The following is a 23,619-nucleotide window of genomic DNA, read 5'->3' on the forward strand; positions in this document are numbered from 1 at the left end:
GGTGTTGTTCAGTGCGGGATGGTGTTGTTCAGTGCGGCATGGTGTTTTTCAGTGCGGCATAATGTTGTTCAGTGCGGCATGGTGTTGTTCAGTGCGGCATGGTGTTGTTCAGTGCAGGATGGTGTTGTTCAGTGCGGCATGGTGTTGTTCAATGCAGGATCGTGTTGTTCAGTGCAGCATAATGTTGTTCAGTGCAGCATGGTGTTGTTCAGTGCGGCATGGTGTTGTTCAATGCGGCATGGTGTTGTTCACTGCGGGATGGTGTTGTTCAATGCGGGATCGTGTTGTTCAGTGCGGCATAATGTTGTTCAGTGCAGCATGGTGTTGTTCAGTGCGGCATGGTGTTGTTCAGTGCGACATAATGTTGTTTAGTGCGGCATAATGTTGTTCAGTGCGGCATAATGTTGTTCAGTGCGGCATGGTGTTGTTCAGTGCGGCATGGTGTTGTTCAGTGCGGCATGGTGTTGTTCAGCGCAGGATGGTGTTGTTCAGTGCGGCATGGTGTTGTTTAATGCGGCATGGTGTTGTTCAGTGCGGGATGGTGTTGTTCAGTGCAGGATGGTGTCGTTCAGTGCGGCATGGTGTTGTTCAGTGCGGAATGGTGTTGTTCAGTGCGGCACGGTGTTGTTCAGTGCGGCACGGTGTTGTTCAGTGCAGGATGGTGTTGTTCAATGCGGGATCGTGTTGTTCAGTGCGGCATGGTGTTGTTCAGTGCGGCATGGTGTTGTTCAGTGCGGCATAATGTTGTTCAGTGCGGCATGGTGTTGTTCAGTGCGGAAAAAGAACGAATCTGATGGCGCCGCGGATGGCTGCCACGGTGAGTCGCTCTCTGTTTCTTTGTCTTATTTTGTGTGTTTTCTGCGTCTTCTGCTGTCCATCCCGGATCACTTTTACTAGAGAAGCACTGTTAAACATCGGTCAGTCTTCTTCTGGTATTTTCTCTCCTGTTTTCTCTGATTCAGACTGTTTGTCGGAGATTTTAGCCGGAGCGGCGGTGCTATACAAGCTAGCGCGACGGCGGCGACGCGGAAAACGAGCCGGAGCCCTCGTAAAGCTGAGGCAGAGAGGGTTCCGTTCTGCCCTACCGTCAATTCATCTGGCGAATGTCCGCTCCCTGGCGAACAAGATGGACGAACTGCTGCTCCTCACTTCAAGGAACACGGACTTCAGCAGATCCGCCGCGCTGTGTTTTGTTGAAACGTGGCTTAGCGAACGAACCCCCCACCACGCCATGGAGTTAGCTGGGTTTCGGCTAACGCGTGCAGATCGCAGCGCGGAGCTCTCCGGAAAATCAAAGGGAGGTGGTCTCTGTTTCTACATTAATGAACGTTGGTGTACCGATGTCATGGTGTTGAAAGAGTTTTGCAGCCCTCTCCTAGAAACACTTTTCATAAACTGCCGGCCGTTCTATTCACCACGGGAGTTCTCCTCGATCGTCATGGCGGCTGTTTACATCCCACCACACGCACGTGCGAGTGAAGCCACGCAGATGCTGGCTGACCAGGTGACAGACATGGAGAAACTTCTACCAAATTCACTAATCATTGTTCTGGGTGATCTTAACAGGGCGAACCTCGCACACGAACTCCCCAGATACAGACAGCACATAACGTGTCCCACCAGAGGGGCACAGACACTGGACCACTGCTACACCGTAATTAAGGATGCATACCACTCTGTGGCTCGTGCAGCTTTAGGACTCTCGGACCACTGTCTAGTTCATCTGATCCCTGCCTACAGACAGAAACTAAAAACTTCTAAGCCTGTGGTAAGGACTGTCAGGAAGTGGACAGTGGAGTCAAGGCAGAACCTCCAAGCCTGCTTTGACTGCACCGATTGGAGAGTTTTCGAAGCTGCAGATTCAGACTTGCATGAACTCACTGACACTGTCACATCATACATCAGTTTTTGTGAGGATCTGTGTGTGCAGACTAAGACCTTCTGCACGTACAACAACGACAAACCTTGGTTTACACCGAACCTTAGGAGGCTGCGCAAAGTCAAGGAGGAGGCCTACAGGAGCGGCGACCGGGACCTGTTCAAGCAGACCAGAAACACACTGAACCGAGAGGTCAGGAAAGCCAGGAGGTGTTACGGGGAGAGCCTGGAGAGACACCTCTCTGCCAATCCTGATCCCTCAACAGTGTGGAAAGGCCTGCAGAGCATCACGGGCTTCAAGAAACGAACCCCCCGTCCTGTGGAGAGCCCAAGGCTCGCTAACCAGCTAAACAGGTTCTACTGCAGGTTTGATCGGTCCTCCCACACAACGGGACTTCCTGCAGCACAATCCACATACTCACCTCCCCCCACAACTGCTCTGTCCACACCTCCATCACCGTGGTCACCGACTCTCTCTCTTGCAGAGGCCGCGCCCGCACTCCAGATTCGCGAGGAGGAAGTGCGCCAGATGTTCCGAAGACAAAAGATCAGGAAGGCACCGGGCCCAGACGGCGTGTCACCTTCCTGCTTGAAAGTTTGCGCTGAGCAGCTGGCGCCCACCTTTGCACGGATCTTCAATCGTTCCCTGGATCTGTGTGTGGTGCCCGCGTGCTTCAAGAGCTCCACCATCGTTCCAGTGGCCAAGAAGCCCGCCATCACAGGTCTGAATGACTATAGACCTGTTGCACTGACATCTGTGGTCATGAAATCTTTCGAGAGGTTAGTGCTGAACCACCTGAAGGATGTCACGGGCCCCCTGCTGGACCCCCTCCAGTTTGCCTACCGGGCAAACAGGTCGGTGGATGATGCGGTCAACATGGGTCTGCACTACATCCTGCAACACCTGGACACCCCAGGAAAGTACGCCAGGATCCTGTTTGTGGACTTCAGCTCGGCGTTCAACACCATCGCTCCTGACATCCTCCAACAGAAGCTCATCCAGCTCGCGGTGCCTGCCTCCACCTGTCAGTGGATCACCAGCTTCCTGACCAACAGGAGACAGCGTGTGAGGCTGGGGAGCATCACATCTGACACTCTGACTACCAACACTGGAGCCCCTCAGGGGTGCGTCCTCTCCCCACTGCTCTTCTCCCTCTACACCAACGATTTCTCCGCAAGTGACTCTTCTGTGAAGCTCCTGAAGTATGCAGACGACACCACTCTCATCGGACTGATCCAGAACGGTGATGAGACTGCATACAGACAGGAGGTGGAGCGGCTGGTCCACTGGTGCAGCCAAAACCACCTGGACCTGAACCCGCTCAAAACCGTGGAGATGACAGTGGACTTCAGGCGAGGCCCTTCACCACTTTCACCCCTCACTATCCGCAGTAATACTATTCTCTCATCAGACACCTTCAAGTTCCTGGGAACCACAATCTCTCGGGACCTGAAATGGACCGGCCACATAGACTCTGTCCGGAAGAAGGCCCAGCAGAGGCTGTACTTCCTGAGACAGCTCAAGAAGTTCAACCTGCCGCGGGAGCTGCTGAAGACCTTCTACACTGCCATCATCCAGTCTGTCCTCTGCACCTCCATCACTGTCTGGTTTGGATCGGCCTCCAAACAAGACAAGCACAGACTGCAACGGACAATAAGGACTGCAGAAAAGATAATTGGAATCAACCTCCCATCTATTCAAGACTTGTACCTGACCAGGACCAGGAAACGTGCAAGTAACATCTCAACAGACCCTTCGCACCCAGGTTGCAGCCTGTTTGAACTACTCCCCTCCGGACGCCGTTATAGAGCTCTGTACACTAAAACCAGCAGACACAGAGACAGCTTCTTCCCCCAGGCTGTCGCTCTGATGAACTCACACCACTCTTAGAGTCTCAGAGTCATTACTGTGCAATAACATCCTGCTTTCCACACCTTTTTTGTTTACACTGTTTGTACTATGTGTCCTCTCTGCATCCATTGCAGCCTGGTCATCCTAGAAGAGGGACCCTCCCATCTGTGGACTTTTCTCAAGGTTTCTCATTTCCCATAGCTGGAGTTTTGAGTTTTTCCTTGCCCTCTTGGGAGTTTAAGATCTGGGGATGTTTGAGAATATCTTTCGTTCTTCACATGTGCTGAGTGTTGTTGTTAGTCACCTAAATGTTGAACAGAGGCTGTGATTTACCGAAGTCAAATTCCTTGTTTGGCACGCTCAAACATGGCGAATAAAAAACTCTTGAATCTTGAATCTTGAATCTTGAATGGTGTTGTTCAGTGCGGCATGGTGTTGTTCAGTGCGGCATGGTGTTGTTCAGTGCGGCATAATGTTGTCCAGTGCGCCATAATGTTGTTCAGTGCGGCATGGTGTTGTTTAGTGCGGGATGGTGTTGTTCAGTGCAGGATGGTGTTGTTCAGTGCGGCATGGTGTTGTTCAATGCGGCATGGTGTTGTTCAGTGCGGGATGGTGTTGTTCAGTGCGGCATGGTGTTGTTCAGTGCGGCATAATGTTGTTCAGTGCGGCATGGTGTTGTTCAGTGCGGCATGGTGTTGTTCAGTGCGGCATGGTGTTGTTCAGTGCGGCATGGTGTTGTTCAGTGCGGAATGGTGTTGTTCAGTGCGGCATGGTGTTGTTCAGTGCGGGATGGTGTTCAATGCGGGATCGTGTTGTTCAGTGCGGGGTGGTGTTGTTCAGTGCAGGATGGTGTTGTTCAGTGCAGGATGGTGTTGTTCAGTGCGGCATGGTGTTGTTCAATGCAGGATCGTGTTGTTCAGTGCAGCATAATGTTGTTCAGTGCAGCATGGTGTTGTTCAGTGCGGCATGGTGTTGTTCAATGCGGCATGGTGTTGTTCAGTGCGGGATGGTGTTGTTCAGTGCGGCATGGTGTTTTTCAGTGCGGCATAATGTTGTTCAGTGCGGCATGGTGTTGTTCAGTGCGGCATGGTGTTGTTCAGTGCGACATAATGTTGTTCAGTGCGGCATAATGTTGTTCAGTGCGGCATGGTGTTGTTCAGTGCGGCATGGTGTTGTTCAGTGCGGCATGGTGTTGTTCAGTGCGGCATGGTGTTGTTCAGTGCAGGATGGTGTTGTTCAGTGCAGGATGGTGTTGTTCAATGCGGCATGGTGTTGTTCAGTGCGGGATGGTGTTGTTCAGTGCAGGATGGTGTTGTTCAGTGCGGCATGGTGTTGTTCAGTGCGGAATGGTGTTGTTCAGTGCGGCATGGTGTTGTTCAGTGCGGCATGGTGTTGTTCAGTGCAGGATGGTGTTGTTCAATGCGGGATGGTGTTGTTCAGTGCGGGATGGTGTTGTTCAGTGCAGGATGGTGTTGTTCAGTGCGGCATGGTGTTGTTCAATGCGGCATGGTGTTGTTCAGTGCAGGATGGTGTTGTTCAGTGCGGCATGGTGTTGTTCAATGCGGCATGGTGTTGTTCAATGCGGCATGGTGTTGTTCAGTGCGGCATGGTGTTGTTCAGTGCGGCATGGTGTTGTTCAGTGCAGCGTAATGTTGTTCAGTGCGGCATGGTGTTGTTCAGTGCGGAATGGTGTTGTTCAGTGCGGCATGGTGTTGTTCAGTGCAGGATGGTGTTGTTCAGTGCGGCATGGTGTTGCTCAGTGCGGCATGGTGTTGTTCAGTGCGGGATGGTGTTGTTCATTGCGGCATGGTGTTGTTCAGTGCGGCATGGTGTTGTTCAGTGCGGCATGGTGTTGTTCAGTGCGGCATAATGTTGTTCAGTGCGCCATAATGTTGTTCAGTGCGGCATGGTGTTGTTCAGTGCGGGATGGTGTTGTTCAGTGCAGGATGGTGTTGTTCAGTGCGGCATGGTGTTGTTCAGTGCGGCATGGTGTTGTTCAGTGCGGCATAATGTTGTTCAGTGCGGCATAATGTTGTTCAGTGCGGGATGGTGTTGTTCATTGCGGCATGGTGTTGTTCAGTGCGGCATGGTGTTGTTCAGTGCGGCATGGTGTTGTTCAGTGCGGGATGGTGTTGTTCAGTGCAGGATGGTGTTGTTCAGTGCGCTATGGTGTTGTTCAGTGCGGCATGGTGTTGTTCATTTCGGCATAATGTTGTTCAGTGCGGCATAATGTTGTTTAGTGCGGCATGGTGTTGTTCAGTGCGGGATGGTGTTGTTCAGTGCGTTATAATGTTGTTCAGTGCGGCATGGTGTTGTTCAGTGCGGCATGGTGTTGTTCAGTGCGGCATGGTGTTGTTCAGTGCGGCATAATGTTGTTCAGTGCGGCATAATGTTGTTCAGTGCGGCATGGTGTTGTTCAGTGCGGGATGGTGTTGTTCAGTGCGGGATGGTGTTGTTCAGTGCGGCATGGTGTTCAATGCGGAATAGTGTTGTTCAGTGCAGGATGGTGTTGTTCAGTGCGGCATGGTGTTGTTCAGTGCGGCATAATGTTGTTCAGTGCGGCATGGTGTTGTTCAGTGCGGCATGGTGTTGTTCAGTGCGGCATGGTGTTGTTCAGTGCGGCATAATGTTGTTCAGTGCGGCATGGTGTTGTTCAGTGCGGCATGGTGTTGTTCAGTGCGGCATAATGTTCAGTGCGGCATAATGTTGTTCAGTGCGGCATGGTGTTGTTCAGTGCGGGATGGTGTTGTTCAGTGCAGGATGGTGTTGTTCAGTGCGGCATGGTGTTCAGTGCGGCATGGTGTTGTTCAGTGCGGTATCGTGTTGTTCAGTGCGGTATCGTGTTTCTCAGTGCGGTATCGTGTTGTTCAGTGCAGTATCGTTGTGTTGTTCGTATTGTGTTTAACACTTAGCCTCTAACACTTAGCCTCTAACACTTAGCCTCTAGCATCTAGAAGGTAAATAAATAGGAAGGAAGGACTCACCGGTGACGTCTTCGCCCACGTCCAAGCGTTGTACTTTGTATTTTCATCCTTCTGACAGTGGAAAACATAGCCAACAAACACCGTGGAACCTAAACGAATGAAAGAAAACTATCATTTGGCCACAACCAACATTCACAGATACAACACAATGTGACGTGCGGGGTTGAGGTTAAAGGTTGAGTGAAGGGCCCTCGTTTTAAACTACTTTTTTGAAAAGGATTGGGAACAAGTAAGACGTATTTAATTTATTTAATGGGAAGTAGTAAGAGCTATTGAATTTAATCTATGTATTATATTCTATTGTATTGTATTCTGTTGTATTCTTTTGGATTGTATTCACACTAACCCCACTAAAACTTCAGCCCACAAAAACTCGCCTCTGGCGCCTAGCCTCTGGCACTTAGCCTCTAACACTTAGCCTTTAACACTTAGCCTTTAACACTTAGCCTTTAACACTTAGCCTAGAAGGTGAATAAATAGGGTTAAAGGTTGAGTGAAGGGACCTCGTTTTAAACTACTTTTTTGTAAAGGAGTGGGAACAAGTAAGACGTATTTAATTTATTTAATGGGAAGTAGTAAGACTTATTAAATTTATTTAATCTACTTTTCTTCCCAGGCAAAATTTGATGTGCTGCAATTCCAAATTTCCAAAGTGAATGAAGGAATGAAGTCCTTTAAATTATGATTTTGTATAAATACTAGGCATTAACACAAAATCGACGGCACAAAATGGGCAGACTTTACTTGTTTGAAAAGGACTGGTTACAAGACAGACTTTTTTAATTTATTTAATGGGAAGAAGACTTATTTAGTTTAATTGATCTATTTTTGTTCCCTGGCAAAATTCGATTTGCTGCAATTCCAAATTTCCAAAGTGAATGAAGGAAAGAAGTCGTTTAAATTATGATTTTGTTAAATACTAGGCATAGACACAAAATCTACGGCACAAAATGGGCAGACTTTACTTGTTTGAAGAGGACTGGTTACAAGACAGACTTTTCTGATTTATTTAATGGGAAGAAGACTTATTTAGTTTATTTAATCTATTTTTGTTCCCTGGCAAAATTGGATTTGCTGAAATTGTATTTTGCCAAATCTTGCCTTGAGACCTGATAGGAAGTATTAAACGCTTAGTTAAATCAATACAAGTTGGTAATAAGAGCGAGTAATGTTGGTTGAACCGATGAATGAAGGTTGAAAGCAATTTAAATTATGACTTTGTATAAATACTAGATATTAACAGAACATCTACTGCGCGAAATGGGCAGAGTTTACTTGTTTGAGAAGGAGTGGCTTATTCAAAACTAAGATTTATTTAATCTGTTTGTTCCCAGGCAAAATTGGATGTGATGCAATTCCAAATTTCACCACATGATGGTGCCCAATTTTGACTTCATAGGACATATTAAACACTTAGCTTGTTATTATGTTCAAGGTAATCAGATTTGTTTATTATTCTAATGGCCTCTTCAAAACTCTTCTAGATTACTACTTTGGATCTATTCTACATTACTTGGCAACAACATACTCTGTAACAGATTAGGCAGTATAATCATATCTGTTAACTTGAGAGTGCCCACACTCAATCTACTTATCGTGATGTGTTAAATCAATTACTGTTAGACATTATTTGTCTGATAATCTACCAAATCTTTGAATTGAAGAATTTGTGATTTAATTAATAGCTTGTTGTTATGTTAAGGGTAATCAGACTTGTATATAATTCTAATGGCCTTCTTTTGAAAACTATTCTGAATTACAACTTTGGATCTTATATTACTTTGCAACAATCTACTCCGTGACAGATTAGGCAGTATAATCACATATGTTAACTTCAGTGCCCACACTGTATTTATTTATGGTTATTTGTTAAATCAAGTACTGTTAGACATGAAATAGGAAGTGTTTAACATAAATGTTATGGCTACTCACCATTGTAGCTCGCTCCTGGTCAATGATACGAGCCTCTTCTTGCAGTGGAAAACTTGCAGCCAACAAACACCGTGGAACCTAAAGGAATGAAATTAAACATTAACATTTCGCCTCGACCAATTTTCACACGTACAACGCAACGCGGCTACACTTCTGCTATTACAAACGTAAATCTCCTTAAACACAATGAGTGTTACTTACCGTGTACGCTCTAGACGGTCCAGTTGCAAGCAGAAAATAAAGATATTTCTGTTGATAATCGTCGCTGCTCAGTGGCTCACGGCCATCGCGCCAACAGATTTGAATTTTGGCGGAGGTTCGGGCAATTACGTCATATCCGCGGCATTTGACTGCGACGTAATACCCGCTTATCTGAAACGGCAGTTAAAAGTAGAGTTACATCAAGTTTTCTTGGAACCTAAACGAATGAAAGAAAACTATCATTTGGCCACAACCAACATTCACAGATACAACACAACGTGCGGGGTTGAGGTTAAAGATTGAGTGAAGGGCCCTCGTTTTAAACTACTGTTTTGAAAAGGAGTGGGAACAAGTAAGACGTATTTAATTTATTTAATGGGAAGTAGTAAGACTTATTAAATTTATTTAATCTACTTTTCTTCCCAGGCAAAATTTGATGTGCTGCAATTCCAAATTTCCAAAGTGAATGAAGGAATGAAGTCCTTTAAATTATGATTTTGTATAAATACTAGGCATTAACACAAAATCGACGGCACAAAATGGGCAGACTTTACTTGTTTGAAAAGGACTGGTTACAAGACAGACTTTTTAAATTTATTTAATGGGAAGAAGACTTATTTAGTTTAATTGATCTATTTTTGTTCCCTGCCAAAATTCGATTTGCTGCAATTCCAAATTTCCAAAGTGAATGAAGGAAAGAAGTCGTTTAAATTATGATTTTGTTTAAATACTAGGCATAGACACAAAATCTACGGCACAAAATGGGCAGACTTTACTTGTTTGAAGAGGACTGGTTACAAGACAGACTTTTCTGATTTATTTAATGGGAAGAGGACTTATTTAGTTTATTTAATCTATTTTTGTTCCCTGGCAAAATTGGATTTGCTGAAATTGTATTTTGCCAAATCTCGATTTGAGACCTGATAGGAAGTATTAAACGCTTAGTTAAATCAATACAAGTTGGTAATAAGAGCGAGTAATGTTGGTTGAACCGATGAATGAAGGTTGAAAGCAATTTAAATTATGACTTTGTATAAATACTAGATATTAACAGAACATCTACTGCGCAAAATGGGCAGAGTTTACTTGTTTGAGAAGGAGTGGCTTATTCAAAACTAAGATTTATGTAATCTGTTTGTTCCCAGGCAAAATTGGATGTGATGCAATTCCAAATTTCACCACATGATGGTGCCCAATTTTGACTTCATAGGACATATTAAACACTTAGCTTGTTATTATGTTCAAGGTAATCAGATTTGTTTATCATTCTAATGGCCTCTTCAAAACTATTCTGGATTACTACTTTGGATCTATTCTACATTACTTGGCAACAACATACTCTGTAACAGATTAGGCAGTATAATCACATATGTTAACTTGAGAGTGCCCACACTCAATCTACTTATCGTGATGTGTTAAATCAATTACTGTTAGACATTATTTGTCTGATAATCTACCAAATCTTTGAATTGAAGAATTTGTGATTTAATTAATAGCTTGTTCAGGGTAATCAGACTTGTATATAATTCTAATGGCCTTCTTTTGAAAACTATTCTGAATTACAACTTTGGATCTTATATTACTTTGCAACAATCTACTCGGTGACAGATTAGGCAGTATAATCACATATGTTAACTTCAGTGCCCACACTGTATTTATTTATGGTTATTTGTTAAATCAAGTACTGTTAGACATGAAATAGGAAGTGTTTAACATAAATGTTATGGCTACTCACCATTGTAGCTCGCTCCTGGTCAATGATATGAGCCTCTTCTTGCAGTGGAAAACTTGCAGCCAACAAACACCGTGGAACCTAAAGGAATGAAATTAAACATTAACATTTCGCCCGGACCAACATTCACACGTACAACGCAACGCGGCTACACTTCTGCTATTACAAACGTAAATCTCCTTAAACACAACGAGTGTTACTTACCGTGTACGCTCTAGGCAAAATTGGATGTGATGCAATTCCAAATCTATCTGAAACGGCAGTTAAAAGTAGAGTTACATCAAGTTTTCTTTTTTAATCAACACAATCATTTACAACCGTTGACCAGAAAGAATCGTCGAAATTCGACGTCCCCCACAAACGCCACGCTCACTCGCTTTTCAGGGCAACAAAAGTACTTCTTTTTAAAAACGATGAGTTGTACTTACCGTGTACGCTCTGGACGGTCCAGTTGCAAGCAGAAAATAAAAATATTTCTCTTGTTAGTCGTATGTTACCATCCGCTGTGTCTTTGTCAACATCGCCGCCATTTTCCTACTTCCTGCTGCGAGCCACGCCCACGGATTTAAATTTGGGCGGAAGCTCTTTCCATTGGCGTCGTTTTCGCGTATAGCAAATCCGATTGGTTGGGAAGGGGGCACGGTTATGCAGCCGAGGAGTCCTGTGATCGGTGGGATGTAAAGTAGGCGTCGACGTCACGTCCGCGTCACGTGACCACGACGTGGCAGACGTCAAATAGCAACCGCTGTTTTGTTTAGTAGACTTACAGTTGTTATGCATTGACATAATGGCGCACACACCAAATAGATTTAAATAAATTAAATAATTCTTCTGCCCACTCTCTTTTAAACAAGTTAACTCTCCCCGCGGATTTGAATTCCGGCGAAAGTTACGCCCATCGACGTCACGTATGTCACGTGACCACGACGTGGCAGATGTCATATAGCAACCGCTGTTTTGTTTAGTAGATTTACAGTTGTTATGCATTGGCATAATGGTGTGCACTCAAAATAGATTTAAATAAATTAAATATTTCTTCTGCCTACTCCCTTTTAAACAAGTTAACTCTGCCCACGTCCATTGACGTCTTGTCTGCGTCACGTGACCACGACGTAGCGACGTCATATAGTAACCGCTGTTTTGACCAGTAGACTTAGTTATTATGCGTTGACATAATGGCGCACTGGTTAGCATGGCCACCTCTTAAGCATGATGATGCGGGTTCGACGCCTGATCAATGTTAGCATGGAGTGAGCTGAAGTGCATGGCGCTGAAGATTTGAATCTTTGAAATGCGCTGAGGTCTGACATATCAGGCAGAATGGTTTGCCATCACGTTCAACAAAAAATAGAAACTTTCCCACTCTGATTAAAACGTCCTGTGTTCATCTACGTATTTTCGTTTTGCTGTGCATCTTTTCCCTGCCATTTCGAGAGCCCAATTGACACTCATAGTTTAAAGAAATGTGTTTGCCCATCCTACTTTGTGGAATTTCACCACATGCGCTTTTGACCAAAATACCAAATTGAACTCAAGTGAAGCCAACACGCACAACCCCCCCCCCCCCCCCCCACACACACACACACACACAAATGTTGATATGAACATAAAAGAGCCGCATGCGGTTCGGGAGTTGCGGCTTGGCCAAACCTGTACTATACAACTTTATTTGTATAAAATTTTCACAACAGCTGTCACACAAACAAAGCGGGAAAAACCGAAGACGTGCGTGTTCCGCCCACGCTGGATTTATTTGCACCTTTGAAAAGACACCGTATTGCCGCAGATGTGGCAAAGAGTACTTTTGGGCATCTGAGACGGAAGGATGTCCAAAGCATCACGTCACCTGCTCTGGTAGGCATGGTGGTGGGACGTTGAGGTCAACCGCTTTGGGGTTGGCTGACTCTTTGATCGCAGGATGCCACACACTTGAAGACAGAAGCAGAAAAGCAGAGCTAAATGCAAAATGTACTCACCGGTGACTCCAATTTTTTTCCCCCCTGAAGAAACAGCTGGACGGGTGGCCCCGGCTGGCCAGTGGGACTCTTGTTATTCTGACCCTTTTTAGTGCGCGTTTGGGGCAACAACCGTTTTTTGTGGCGCTCTCTTCTGGTTCAAAAGTGCCCTGCATGTGAATTTGCTTTTCCTGCCTTCTGATTGGATGAGCGCCGGTGTGACGCGGTGCCTCTGTCACCGTGGCGGGGGGTATACGTTGGCATCGGAGCGTCTGCCAACGTCTGAGACCGGCTGGCAGTGTATCGGAGGTGTCGAGTGCGGTGCCGCTGGAGCTCACTCACCAGCTGGTGTTAGGGCCACAGAATGAAGGCCAAGGAGAAGAATAGAAAGAGAAACAGAAACTTCTCCTCCAATTGTTTGATTTGTCTCTTCTGAGCTTCGATGAATTCTTTCAGCTCTTTGTTCCTCTAGGACGGACAAATGGAAAGTGGCATTCAAAAGCCAGTAAGCGTGCAAGTAAGTGCCGGGCTGGCTTTGGGCCCTTACCTGTTGCGCGCTGTGCAGCAGATCCATTCTCTCTTGGAGGATGCAAGCGTCGCGCTCCCTCAACTCGCACATCAGGGCTCGCTTCCATTGGTCCACGGCGCTCCTAAGCTCTTCTCTCTGATCCGCCGTCAGCACGTCATTCACGCCAGCGTGGCTGGCTTTTTCGCCGTCCGTGGCGGGGCAGTCCCGCTGCGGTAGCGCCTCGTACAACATGGCCTCCAGCTCCAGGATCCTCTGGGCCGCAATCCTCGTCCATCAGTGGTCCGGCGGGAGATTTGAGGACGGCTTACCTTATGAGCCTGGTCCATGGAACACTTCCTGAAGTCCAACTCTTCATCCAGGTAGCCCTTCTGCTTGCAGAACATATCCTAGCACAGCTCAAGGTCAGAATTGTTGGGGCACATTGCCGGAGTTCCCCTTGGCTGATGTCGCGTGTCTGTCTACCTTCTCACTTTCAATGTCCAACATCTTCTGTTGAAGTGCTGACTTGGTCACTTTGATGTATTCTAACCACTGAGGAAAGGCTGCTGTCACATAAGCAGAATGCGAGAGCGTGCGTGGACGTGCGCGTTACCTTCTCGGCTAGGGTGAGAAGGGTCCTGGCGTGAATCACGACCACCTGCTCCTCGTTGGTGAGATTCTGCAAGAGCCCAAAGGCACAGCGTCAACAAGCTTCTTTCAGCGCAAAGCCTTCCAAAAGTCACATTTGAGCCGCCGAGTCTCGTGGAGTGCGAACATAAGGAGTTCGACATACACTTACGGCGTTATAGCCCAGGATGTCCAGCTTCTTCATCAGATCACTGATGACGATGTCCGGGGGAAAGGCGCAAGGAGCAATGTAAGGTGTTCTGGGACCTCGGGTTAAGGTTAGGGTTGCGAGGGACGCCTTACGTACGCTCACGCCCTCGGCCTCGCAGTAGATCTGCAAAGGGCTGAGGCCGTCTGGGAAACGGACTTGCAGAAACTTCAAGACGGGGGAGCGCCACTCCCTCTCCTGAAAGGCAGAGGCATGCATCCGTCCGTCCGTCCGTCCGTCCGTCCGTCACATCTCTGGCCTCAACACGCTTGTGCGAGTCTTCCCACCTCCAGCTCCAGGATGCGGAACTCAAGCAGTTCGTTTTGGTCTCGGATATCCTGGATGTGCTCTTTCAGACGCGCTTCTTCCGCCTCCATCCGCCTGACCTGAAAAGACAGTCAGACCTCATCTGCGGGGCTTCCCGACAGGTGTGACGCCAAGCGACTCCGCCCAGCGCCTTTCTTTCCGTCACCTTTTCGGCCAACTGCTGATTGCTCTGACGCAGCAGCTGCTTCTCCTCCACCCACTTGACATTCTAGAAGAGACAAACGCGTGGACAGCTTTGGAATGTTGTGTCATTTTCATCCACAAATTCTTTGGTTGACTGGAAAATGACATTTGCTTTTCTCCGCATTTTCCCAGCCACGTTCGGGGGGGGGGGGGGGGGGGGGTTGGTCCAGTAATGCCAGACGGATGAGTGACTGAAGAATGTAGCTATTTTGTCTGAGAAAAAGGTGTGCTCATTGATGAGCTTACCTGTCCTTGTTGCTTCAGCGCTGACTCCAGATCTGCTACTCTGCTTTGATAGTGACCCATTTCTACCATCAGCTTTTCTCTGGTCTGAAAGGAGGAGGAGGGAGGCTCCTCCTCCTCCTTTCAGACCAGAGAACACCCGAGGCTGGGTGAGAACGGGGAGGCTGCGACCCGGCCGGGGGTTGCGGGAAGGGGCGCCACCTTGATCTCCTTCTCGGCGTCGTAGTCCCCTTTCGCTGGTCTGGGCTAGCAGAGCGTAGGCTCGTTGCAGCGCTTGATATTCTTGCGTCAGCTGGCGGTAGCGAAGCTCCGCCTCTTCATGCACACACCAATGCAACACAGCACTAGTACCAGAATCAGTCAGACCGGCGACAAAGCACCCGCGACGCAAAGACGAGTCCGATTCCAGGCTGAAGAGGAATGTTTGGTGCCAATACGCTGGCAGAAATGGCGGGCTACCTCTTCGGGTTCCGTGTCGGGGGTTCTGTCGGTGTGAAAAGACAAGGACGATCCGTCCGAGTCCACCAACACGTCTTCGTCGTAGCCGTAAAATGTTTCGATGACCTGCGGGCGCGGAAGCAAACATCTCTCTGAACAAACTGAAGCGACACCTCACGATGAATCGACGAGAGGAACGATAGCGAGAAAAAGGCCATTTCATCTTGCGCAACACCAAGCAGCCGCAAACAAACAGACTCACCTTGCAGGACCTCACGCTTTGTTCCTCCTCAGAGATTCTCGACGTCGGTATCGTAGCAGCAAATCTCTCTCCTGTCGACACAAATAATCCGCCTTTGAGATTCTTTGGATGCAAAGGGAACGAACGGCTCCGGCGCAGAAACAAACGCGACTCACAATGACATTTCTGACATGAGCTCCTGTCTCCAGAGCCTGAAAAACACGTCACCGGCGATGATTGGAGGGACGCTCGTCTTTTCCAAAAGTGACAACTACAGGGTGTGTCAGGGTTTTCCAGATTATCTTTATCGTATCATTGTGTTGCTTTGACTTTGACTGCGACCTGTAATAAATAATATTATTTATCCCTTATTTATCCCTATCGCTTATCCCTTCCTACACAAAGTCGTAAAACACCCCTTGCTATGTTTTGACTAGAGGTCAAGGGCTTCCTCTATTCAATCCACTCTTACACCCACCCTGTTTCTCTTAATTAAAATGCTCGTGCAGGAGCCGAGAGTCAGACTTCATTCGTACAACGGATGGACTCTCCACCTGCAGGTGTCCAAAAGAACTTACTTGTCTCCCGTGTGGTTCTTGCAAAATAAGTTGGAGCGAGCGCAACTCTAACAGGGTGCATTTTGCCACTAGCTGCCTACGGACAATGACGTCGCGCTCGCGGCTCATGGTTGACGGGCTGAGCAGCCGGGCAAGTCCGTCGTTTTCAGCGCACAGCGAGTGGCAAAGGCGCTGACAAAACGGGAGCTTTGAGCTGCTGAAAACGGCAAAACAAGTCTAAAGCGTGTTCAAACGCGTGCGCACAATGCTCCTGCTTGAAAGGTCGGAATTTAAGGGGCCAATTTTTTGGATGGCGGCCGCCGGCCAAGCTTTGGACGGAAAAGGTTTCCTGGCGACAGCGAGCGAGCGCGGCGCTGCCGTACGTGCACCGAGTCGCCTGCCTGAAGACCTTGGACAAGTCGTCGATGATGTGCCGCTGCTCCACAACTTGAAGGAACTCCATTTCACCGTCCTGCTGGCCGCAACCGCGGTCCAGGTCATTGAGCGAACTAGGCCTTCTCTGTGGAACACAAATGCAGTGGACTCTGTTGGCACGCCGCCGTTGTCCGCGTCGACTTACCAAGCTTGCCATCTCCTCGTTCTCCTGGGTGACAAAGCGCACTTTGTTTTCAAGGCGACACAGCACCAGCGAGAGTTCTTCATTCTTCCTGCTCAGGCGTTTGTTTTTGTACAGGAGTGGCAGAAACTGGCTTTCTGTTTCTCTCAGTCGCTTTAGCTGCAAGCATGAAGTGCGGGATGTGAAAGACGCACAACACGCGGGCCAGAACGTATCCATTCCTTTTGCATCGGTTTGAACGGAATCGTGGCTTTGGCTCCCAATAAAAGACATCTACCAGGCAACCGACTCACCGCGCCGCTCAACTAATAAGCAAGCGCAATGGGTGCCTCGCTGGATGGCGCGCATCAAACGTAGCGCAAACCTTCAAGCGTGCCGTCAATAAATTACCAGTTCATTGCGCTCTTCAGAAAGCAGGGCGTTTCGATCCTCCAGTTTCCTGATGACTGCGCTGAGCTCAGCGATTTTCAGATGAAACCGTCGCGTGTCCCGATCCTCCTGAGACTGAAAACGCCCCGCAACACACACACACAAGCACTCGTTCAAAGTTCAAAACTGTTTTTGTGCTACCTTCCTCCAGCAACGAACTAAGTCATGCGTACTGCAAGTGTGTGATGAGGTGGCTTACGCAATGAAGAGGATTGCTAGTAGCGGCGTTGACCCCACTTCCAGGGTAGTTTAGGCCCGCCCTTTGGGAATCCCTCAGGGCAGCGATCTGCTGCTCGGCAGCCTGAGTCTGCAGCTGAAGGCGGTGGACGTGGCCGGCCCCAGGGCTTCATCCAAAACACTAACCGCTCTGTCTTTCAGCTTGATCTCATCCGTCTGGATGTACAAACGGGGAGCGCTCAGGCAGGCGGGCAAACTCATTTGCCAGAATTGTGACAAAAACAAAGAGAGCAACCGGCCAATTTTTTTCTGGAATCGACTAGAACACCTTTGCTGTGACAAAAGCGAAGCGAGCAACCGGACATTTTCTTCTTGTGAAATAGAATAGAATAGAATGCCTTAGGTGTCATTGCACTGCAGGTATACAACGAAATTGGGAACATAGCCACGCACCGCGCATCTGATCAGTCCTACCAGTCGGCGGATCTCCCTCTCGCAGTCTCTCTTGGTTCGGCTCAGCTCCTCCCGATGCTGGTGATGAGCCGATCGGAGCTCGGCCGCTCGGGACTGCCAGGCCTGCTGGGCCGCTGCCAGGGCTTCTTCCGCGCTCCTGGTGGAGGCGACACCGCTCGGTCTCCCGACACCGCCGCGTCTCCTCCACCTCCGCCAGCAAAGCGCCCCCCCTCCTCACCTGAGCAGACATTGCGCCACACCGGGCCGTTGAGACCGCAACGGAGCGCCGCGACGCTTACTGGGGACAAGCTACACAATACGGTAGCGGCCGCATCGAAGCCCGACGTGGCGTGCGGATAGTCAGACACGGATAGAGCGGATCACCTTGTCCATGGAGCCGTCCCTCAGGCTGAGGACCAAGGCATTCAGTCGCTGGATCTCTCCATCTTTGATTTTGATCACTCTCATCAGCTCCATTTCATGCTGCCGCAGTAATGTCTCCCTGGTAATGGCTAACTCTTTCTGCTTCTCCTCATGGAGTTTGCTTTTGAGTTCCGTCATGGCGGCGGTGGCACGGTGGTGCTCCGCCCGCAGGTCCTGACTTCTCTCTCTCTCCAGACAGCTGACCTGACATGACTTAGACTTAGACAAACTTTATTGTCATCTTGTCTGCACATGGTGCATACAAAACGAAATTCCGTTGCATACGTCTTACAACAAAGTAGTGATATTGCAGTTGAATAGAAGTAACATATCCTATGAAAATATATATATATACATATATACTATATATATATATATATATATATTAAAAATAAGTATAAAGTGCAGCAGTGATAATTATGCAATAGTGCAAGTAGGCAAAACAGTATTCAAGAGTGTGCAGAGGAATGCTAAACCATGTATTAAACTTCTATTTAAAGGGTTTATACAAGTTCAGTAAAGTTGGTAGTGCGAGATAGTGCAAGATAGAGGTCCGTAGTGTCATAAAGTACAGTTCTGTGAATGTGTGATGCAGAGTTCAGTTTAGAGCTCAACAGTTCTAGTGTTCAACAGTCTGATGACAGCAGGGAAAAAGCTGTTGCAGAACCTGGTGGACCTGCAGCGGATGCTGCAAACCTCTTCCCAGAGGGCAGCAGGGAGAACAGTCCATGGTGGGGGTGTGATGGGTCATTGATGATGTTACGGGCACGGGACATGCAGCGCTGAGATGAAATGTCCTGAATGGAGGGAAGAGGAGCCCCTATGATCCTCTCTGCTGTCCTCACCACTCTCCTCACGTTCTTCCAATCGGAGGCGGTGCAGCCTCCACACCACACAGAGAGACAGCTTGTCAGAATGCTCTCTATGGTGCTCCTGTAGAACGTCCTCATGATGGGTGGGGGCAGGTGGGCTCTCCTCATCCTCCGCAGGAAGTACAAGCGCTTCTGTGCCCTCTTGACCAGTGCCGTAGTGTTCATAGTCCAGGTGAGGTCTTCTGTGATGTGGACCCCCAGGAATTTGGTGGTGCTGACCACCTCCACAGCTGAGCTGTTGATGATCAGTGGAGCGTGGTGAGGCTGTTTTTTCCTGAAGTCGACGATGATCTCCTTCATCTTCTCCTCATTCAGGATCAGGCTGTTTTCTCTGCACCAGCCCACCAGCTGCTCCACCTCCTCTCTGTAGTCCAGGTCGTTGTTGTCTCTGATGAGCCCCACCACCGTTGTGTCGTCTGCTGACTTCACGATGTGATTGGTGGTGAACCTGAGGACGCAGTCGTGTGTCATCAGGGTGCACAGCAGGGGGCTCAGGACGCAGCCCTGAAGGGAGCCTGTGCTGAGGGTGATGACATCAGAGGTGTTCTGTCCGACCCGGACTGACTGAGGTCTGTTGGTGAGGAAGTCTAGCAGCCAGTTGCGAAGGGGGGTGTTGAAGCCCAGGTGTTCCAATTTTCCTACCAGATGCTGTGGGATGATGGTGTTAAACGCTGAGCTGAAGTCCAGGAACAGCCTCCGCACATGGGTGTTCTTCTCCTCCAGGTGAGCCAGGCTCAGGTGAAGAACGGAGGAGATGGCGTCCTGAGTGGAGCGGTTTTGCCGGTCGGCAAACTGGAACGGGTCAAATAATAGGGGGAGTCTGGAAACGATGTGACCTTTAAGCAGCCTTTCGAAGCACTTCATCATAACCGGAGTCAGTGCAACAGGCCGGTAATCATTAAATGAGGTGATTTGAGGTTTCTTCGGCACCGGAATGATGGAGGCAGTCTTAAAGCACGCCGGCACTGTGGCTTGGCCCAGCGAGGTGTTAAAAATGTCTGTGATGACCCCAGCCAGATGACTTGCACATTCCCTGAACACACGCCCAGGAATGTTGTCGGGGCCAGGGGCCTTACAGGGGTTGACTCTCCTCAGGGTCTTCAACACATCGGCGGAGTCAAGGCAGAGTACCTCCTCTTCCTGATGGGGGACAGTTTTAACTGCTGGAGTGCCGTTTAGTGCCTCGAACCTCCCAAAGAAGTTATTTAGACCATTTAGAAAGTCAGCATCAACTACACCCACCGGGGGGGGGGAGGGTGAGTTGTAGTCTGTAATCGCCCGTATGCCTTGCCACATACTCCTGATGTTTTTGACGTCGTGGAAACGATCCTGAAATTTTCGACTGCGGTCTCGCTTCGCTATCCTGATGGCACGGTTCAAGTTGGCTCTCGCTGTCCTCAGTGTCTCCTTGTCGCCAGACTTGAAGGCAGAGTTCCGCGCTCGTAGCGTTTGACGTACCTCCTCAGTCATCCAGGGTCGTTGGTTGCCCCGGGTGATGATATTCTTAGTGGTGCTGACGTCCTCGGTGCATTTGTTGATGTAGGCTGACACAGTCATGGCACACGCATGTCTAATCTACATCGGGAAAACTGGGAGGGAGGGAGGCAGGCAGGGAGGCAGGCAGGGAGGCAGGCAGGGAGGCAGGCAGTGTCTGTCTGTTGAGGTTTTCACCTTGTTCTTCTCCTGCTGAAGTTCTAACTGGACGTCCATCAGTTTGGTTCTCAGCTCGTCATTGGCGGCCTGAAGGGCGTCCGTTCGCTCCGCCTTGGCCCGCCCTGCCGGAGCTCGTTTGGACATCTCTTACTCGAGTCTCGCCCGGTCGTCAGTCAGAGATCACAACATTTGTACCTGGAGAGCACAAACGCAGCGCTGTTTTCCACTGGCTTCGAACTCAACTTCAATCGGTACCGTAACTTACAACATCATAAACATAGAACTAGCTTGACTTATTCATTGAATAAATGCATTTGGTTCTTCAAAACTGCATCACGCAACATAGCGTGACCGAGACGGCCGTTATCCACCTGCGTGAAGTTATTTGGTGAAATGAATGAGATGTTTAAGACACCATCGTTCTGTCTCTATGTAGATGAAGGGAAATAATCGATTGCTGAAGGTCCAAAGGTGTTGTGATAAACAAATAAACATATTAGTGATTAGTGACATATTTGTGATAAACATATTAGGCAGGATAATCACATATGTTAACGTGACTGCCCACACTGTATTTATTTATGGTTATTTGTTAAATCGAGTACTGTTAGACATGAAATAGGAAGTGTTTAACATAAATGGAAGACGAAAGGGGTACTCACCATTGTAGCTCCTGCTGGTCAATGATACGAGCCTCTTCTTGCAGTGGAAAACATACAGCCAACAAACACCGTGGAACCTAAAGGAATGAAATTAAACATTAACATTTAGCCTCAACCAACATTCACAGATACAACGCAACGCAAACTACACAAACGTAAATCTTTTTAAACACAATGAGTTGTACTTACCGTGTACGCTCTAGACGGTCCACTTGCAAGCGGAAAATAAAGATATTTCTGTTGATAATCGTCGTGTTTGTATCCGGTGTCTCGCTCAAGGCCATTGCGCCCACAGATTTGAATTTTGGCGAGAGTTCAGCCTATTGACGTCATTTCCGCGGTGTAATACCCGCATATCTGAAACGGCAAAGTTAAGAGTAGAGTTAAATAAAGTTTTTAGTCAACGCAATAATTTACAACCGTTGACCAGTCGAAATAATCGTCGAAATTTGGCGTCTGTGGCTGGAAGCAGACGCCGAGTTCGACATTCCTCCCAAACGCCACACTCCCTTGCTTTTCAGGGCTAAAAAAAAACAGTTGTAATTACCTTGTACGCTCTAGACGGTCAAGTTGCAAGCTGAAAACAAAAATATTTGCCTTGTTAGTCATCGTGTTACTAACAGCTGTGTCTTGTTTGCCAGAACTGCCGCTTTCCTACTTCCTGTTGCAAGCCACGCCCACGGATTATAATTTTGCCGTGAGTTCCGCCTATTGACGTCATGTCCGCGTCACATGACTGCGACGTAATATTATCTAATACTGTTTGTGCGGTATTGTGTTGTTCTGTGCGGTATTGTGTTATTCTGTGCGGCGTCGTGTTGTTCTGTGCGGCGTCGTGTTGTTCAGTGCGACGTCGTGTTGTTCAGTGCGGCATGGTGTTGTTCAGTGCGGCATGGTGTTGTTCAGTGCGGCATGGTGTTGTTCAGTGCGGCATAATGTTGTTCAGTGCGGCATAATGTTGTTCAGTGCGGCATGGTGTTGTTCAGTGCGGCATGGTGTTGTTCAGTGCGGCATGGTGTTGTTCAGTGCGGGATGGTGTTGTTCAATGCGGGATCGTGTTGTTCAGTGCGGGGTGGTGTTGTTCAGTGCAGGATGGTGTTGTTCAGTGCAGCGTAATGTTGTTCAGTGCGGCATGGTGTTGTTCAGTGCGGAATGGTGTTGTTCAGTGCGGCATGGTGTTGTTCAGTGCAGGATGGTGTTGTTCAGTGCGGCATGGTGTTGCTCAGTGCGGCATGGTGTTGTTCAGTGCGGGATGGTGTTGTTCATTGCGGCATGGTGTTGTTCAGTGCGGCATGGTGTTGTTCAGTGCGGCATGGTGTTGTTCAGTGCGGCATAATGTTGTTCAGTGCGCCATAATGTTGTTCAGTGCGGCATGGTGTTGTTCAGTGCGGGATGGTGTTGTTCAGTGCAGGATGGTGTTGTTCAGTGCGGCATGGTGTTGTTCAGTGCGGCATGGTGTTGTTCAGTGCGGCATAATGTTCAGTGCGGCATAATGTTGTTCAGTGTGGGATGGTGTTGTTCATTGCGGCATGGTGTTGTTCAGTGCGGCATGGTGTTGTTCAGTGCGGCATGGTGTTGTTCAGTGCGGGATGGTGTTGTTCAGTGCAGGATGGTGTTGTTCAGTGCGGCATGGTGTTGTTCAGTGCGGCATGGTGTTGTTCATTTCGGCATAATGTTGTTCAGTGCGGCATAATGTTGTTTAGTGCGGCATGGTGTTGTTCAGTGCGGGATGGTGTTGTTCAGTGCGTTATAATGTTGCTCAGTGCGGCATGGTGTTGTTCAGTGCGGCATGGTGTTGTTCAGTGCGGCATGGTGTTGTTCAGTGCGGCATAATGTTGTTCAGTGCGGCATAATGTTGTTCAGTGCGGCATGGTGTTGTTCAGTGCGGGATGGTGTTGTTCAGTGCGGGATGGTGTTGTTCAGTGCGGCATGGTGTTCAATGCGGAATGGTGTTGTTCAGTGCAGGATGGTGTTGTTCAGTGCAGCATGGTGTTGTTCAGTGCGGCATAATGTTGTTCAGTGCGGCATGGTGTTGTTCAGTGCGGCATGGTGTTGTTCAGTGCGGCATGGTGTTGTTCAGTGCGGCATGGTGTTGTTCAGTGCGGCATAATGTTGTTCAGTGCGGCATGGTGTTGTTCAGTGCGGCATAATGTTCAGTGCGGCATAATGTTGTTCAGTGCGGCATGGTGTTGTTCAGTGCGGGATGGTGTTGTTCAGTGCAGGATGGTGTTGTTCAGTGCGGCATGGTGTTCAGTGCGGGATGGTGTCTTTCAGTGCGGCATGGTGTCGTTCAGTGCGGCATAGTGTCTTTCAGTGCGGCATGGTGTCGTTCAGTGAGGCATGGTGTTGTTCAGTGCGGCATGGTGTTGTTTAGTGCGGCATGGTGTTGTTCAGTGCGGGATGGTGTTGTTCAGTGTGGCATGGTGTTCAGTGCGGCATGGTGTTGTTCAGTGCGGTATCGTGTTGTTCAGTGCGGTATCGTGTTTCTCAGTGCGGTATCGTGTTGT

General features: G+C 48.4%; 1 protein-coding gene and 1 long non-coding RNA gene across 2 annotated transcripts; both read right to left on the bottom strand.

The window, feature by feature from the left end:
• Positions 1 to 6,714: 6,714 nt before the first annotated feature.
• On the bottom strand, positions 6,715 to 10,661 carry LOC148382114 (uncharacterized). The gene is made up of 4 exons (XR_015854247.1): positions 10,583 to 10,661; positions 8,848 to 9,018; positions 8,647 to 8,724; positions 6,715 to 6,803 (listed from the first exon to the last, which is right to left on the bottom strand). It is a non-coding gene; the product is annotated as an uncharacterized LOC148382114 (long non-coding RNA).
• Positions 10,662 to 12,697: 2,036 nt separating this feature from the next.
• On the bottom strand, positions 12,698 to 14,096 carry LOC148382115 (janus kinase and microtubule-interacting protein 3-like). Its single transcript, XM_088360858.1, has 5 exons — positions 13,842 to 14,096; positions 13,656 to 13,721; positions 13,526 to 13,594; positions 13,082 to 13,449; positions 12,698 to 13,002 (listed from the first exon to the last, which is right to left on the bottom strand). Exons 1-4 carry the CDS (start codon positions 14,094 to 14,096, stop codon positions 13,222 to 13,224), a joined length of 618 nt encoding a protein of 205 aa, XP_088216984.1. The 3' UTR covers positions 12,698 to 13,002; positions 13,082 to 13,221.
• Positions 14,097 to 23,619: the final 9,523 nt, after the last annotated feature.

Source organism: Syngnathus floridae, chromosome 18 (genome assembly GCF_059516105.1).
Source record: "Syngnathus floridae isolate MCC-2025c chromosome 18, RoL_Sflo_1.0, whole genome shotgun sequence".
NCBI lineage: Eukaryota > Metazoa > Chordata > Actinopteri > Syngnathiformes > Syngnathidae > Syngnathus > Syngnathus floridae.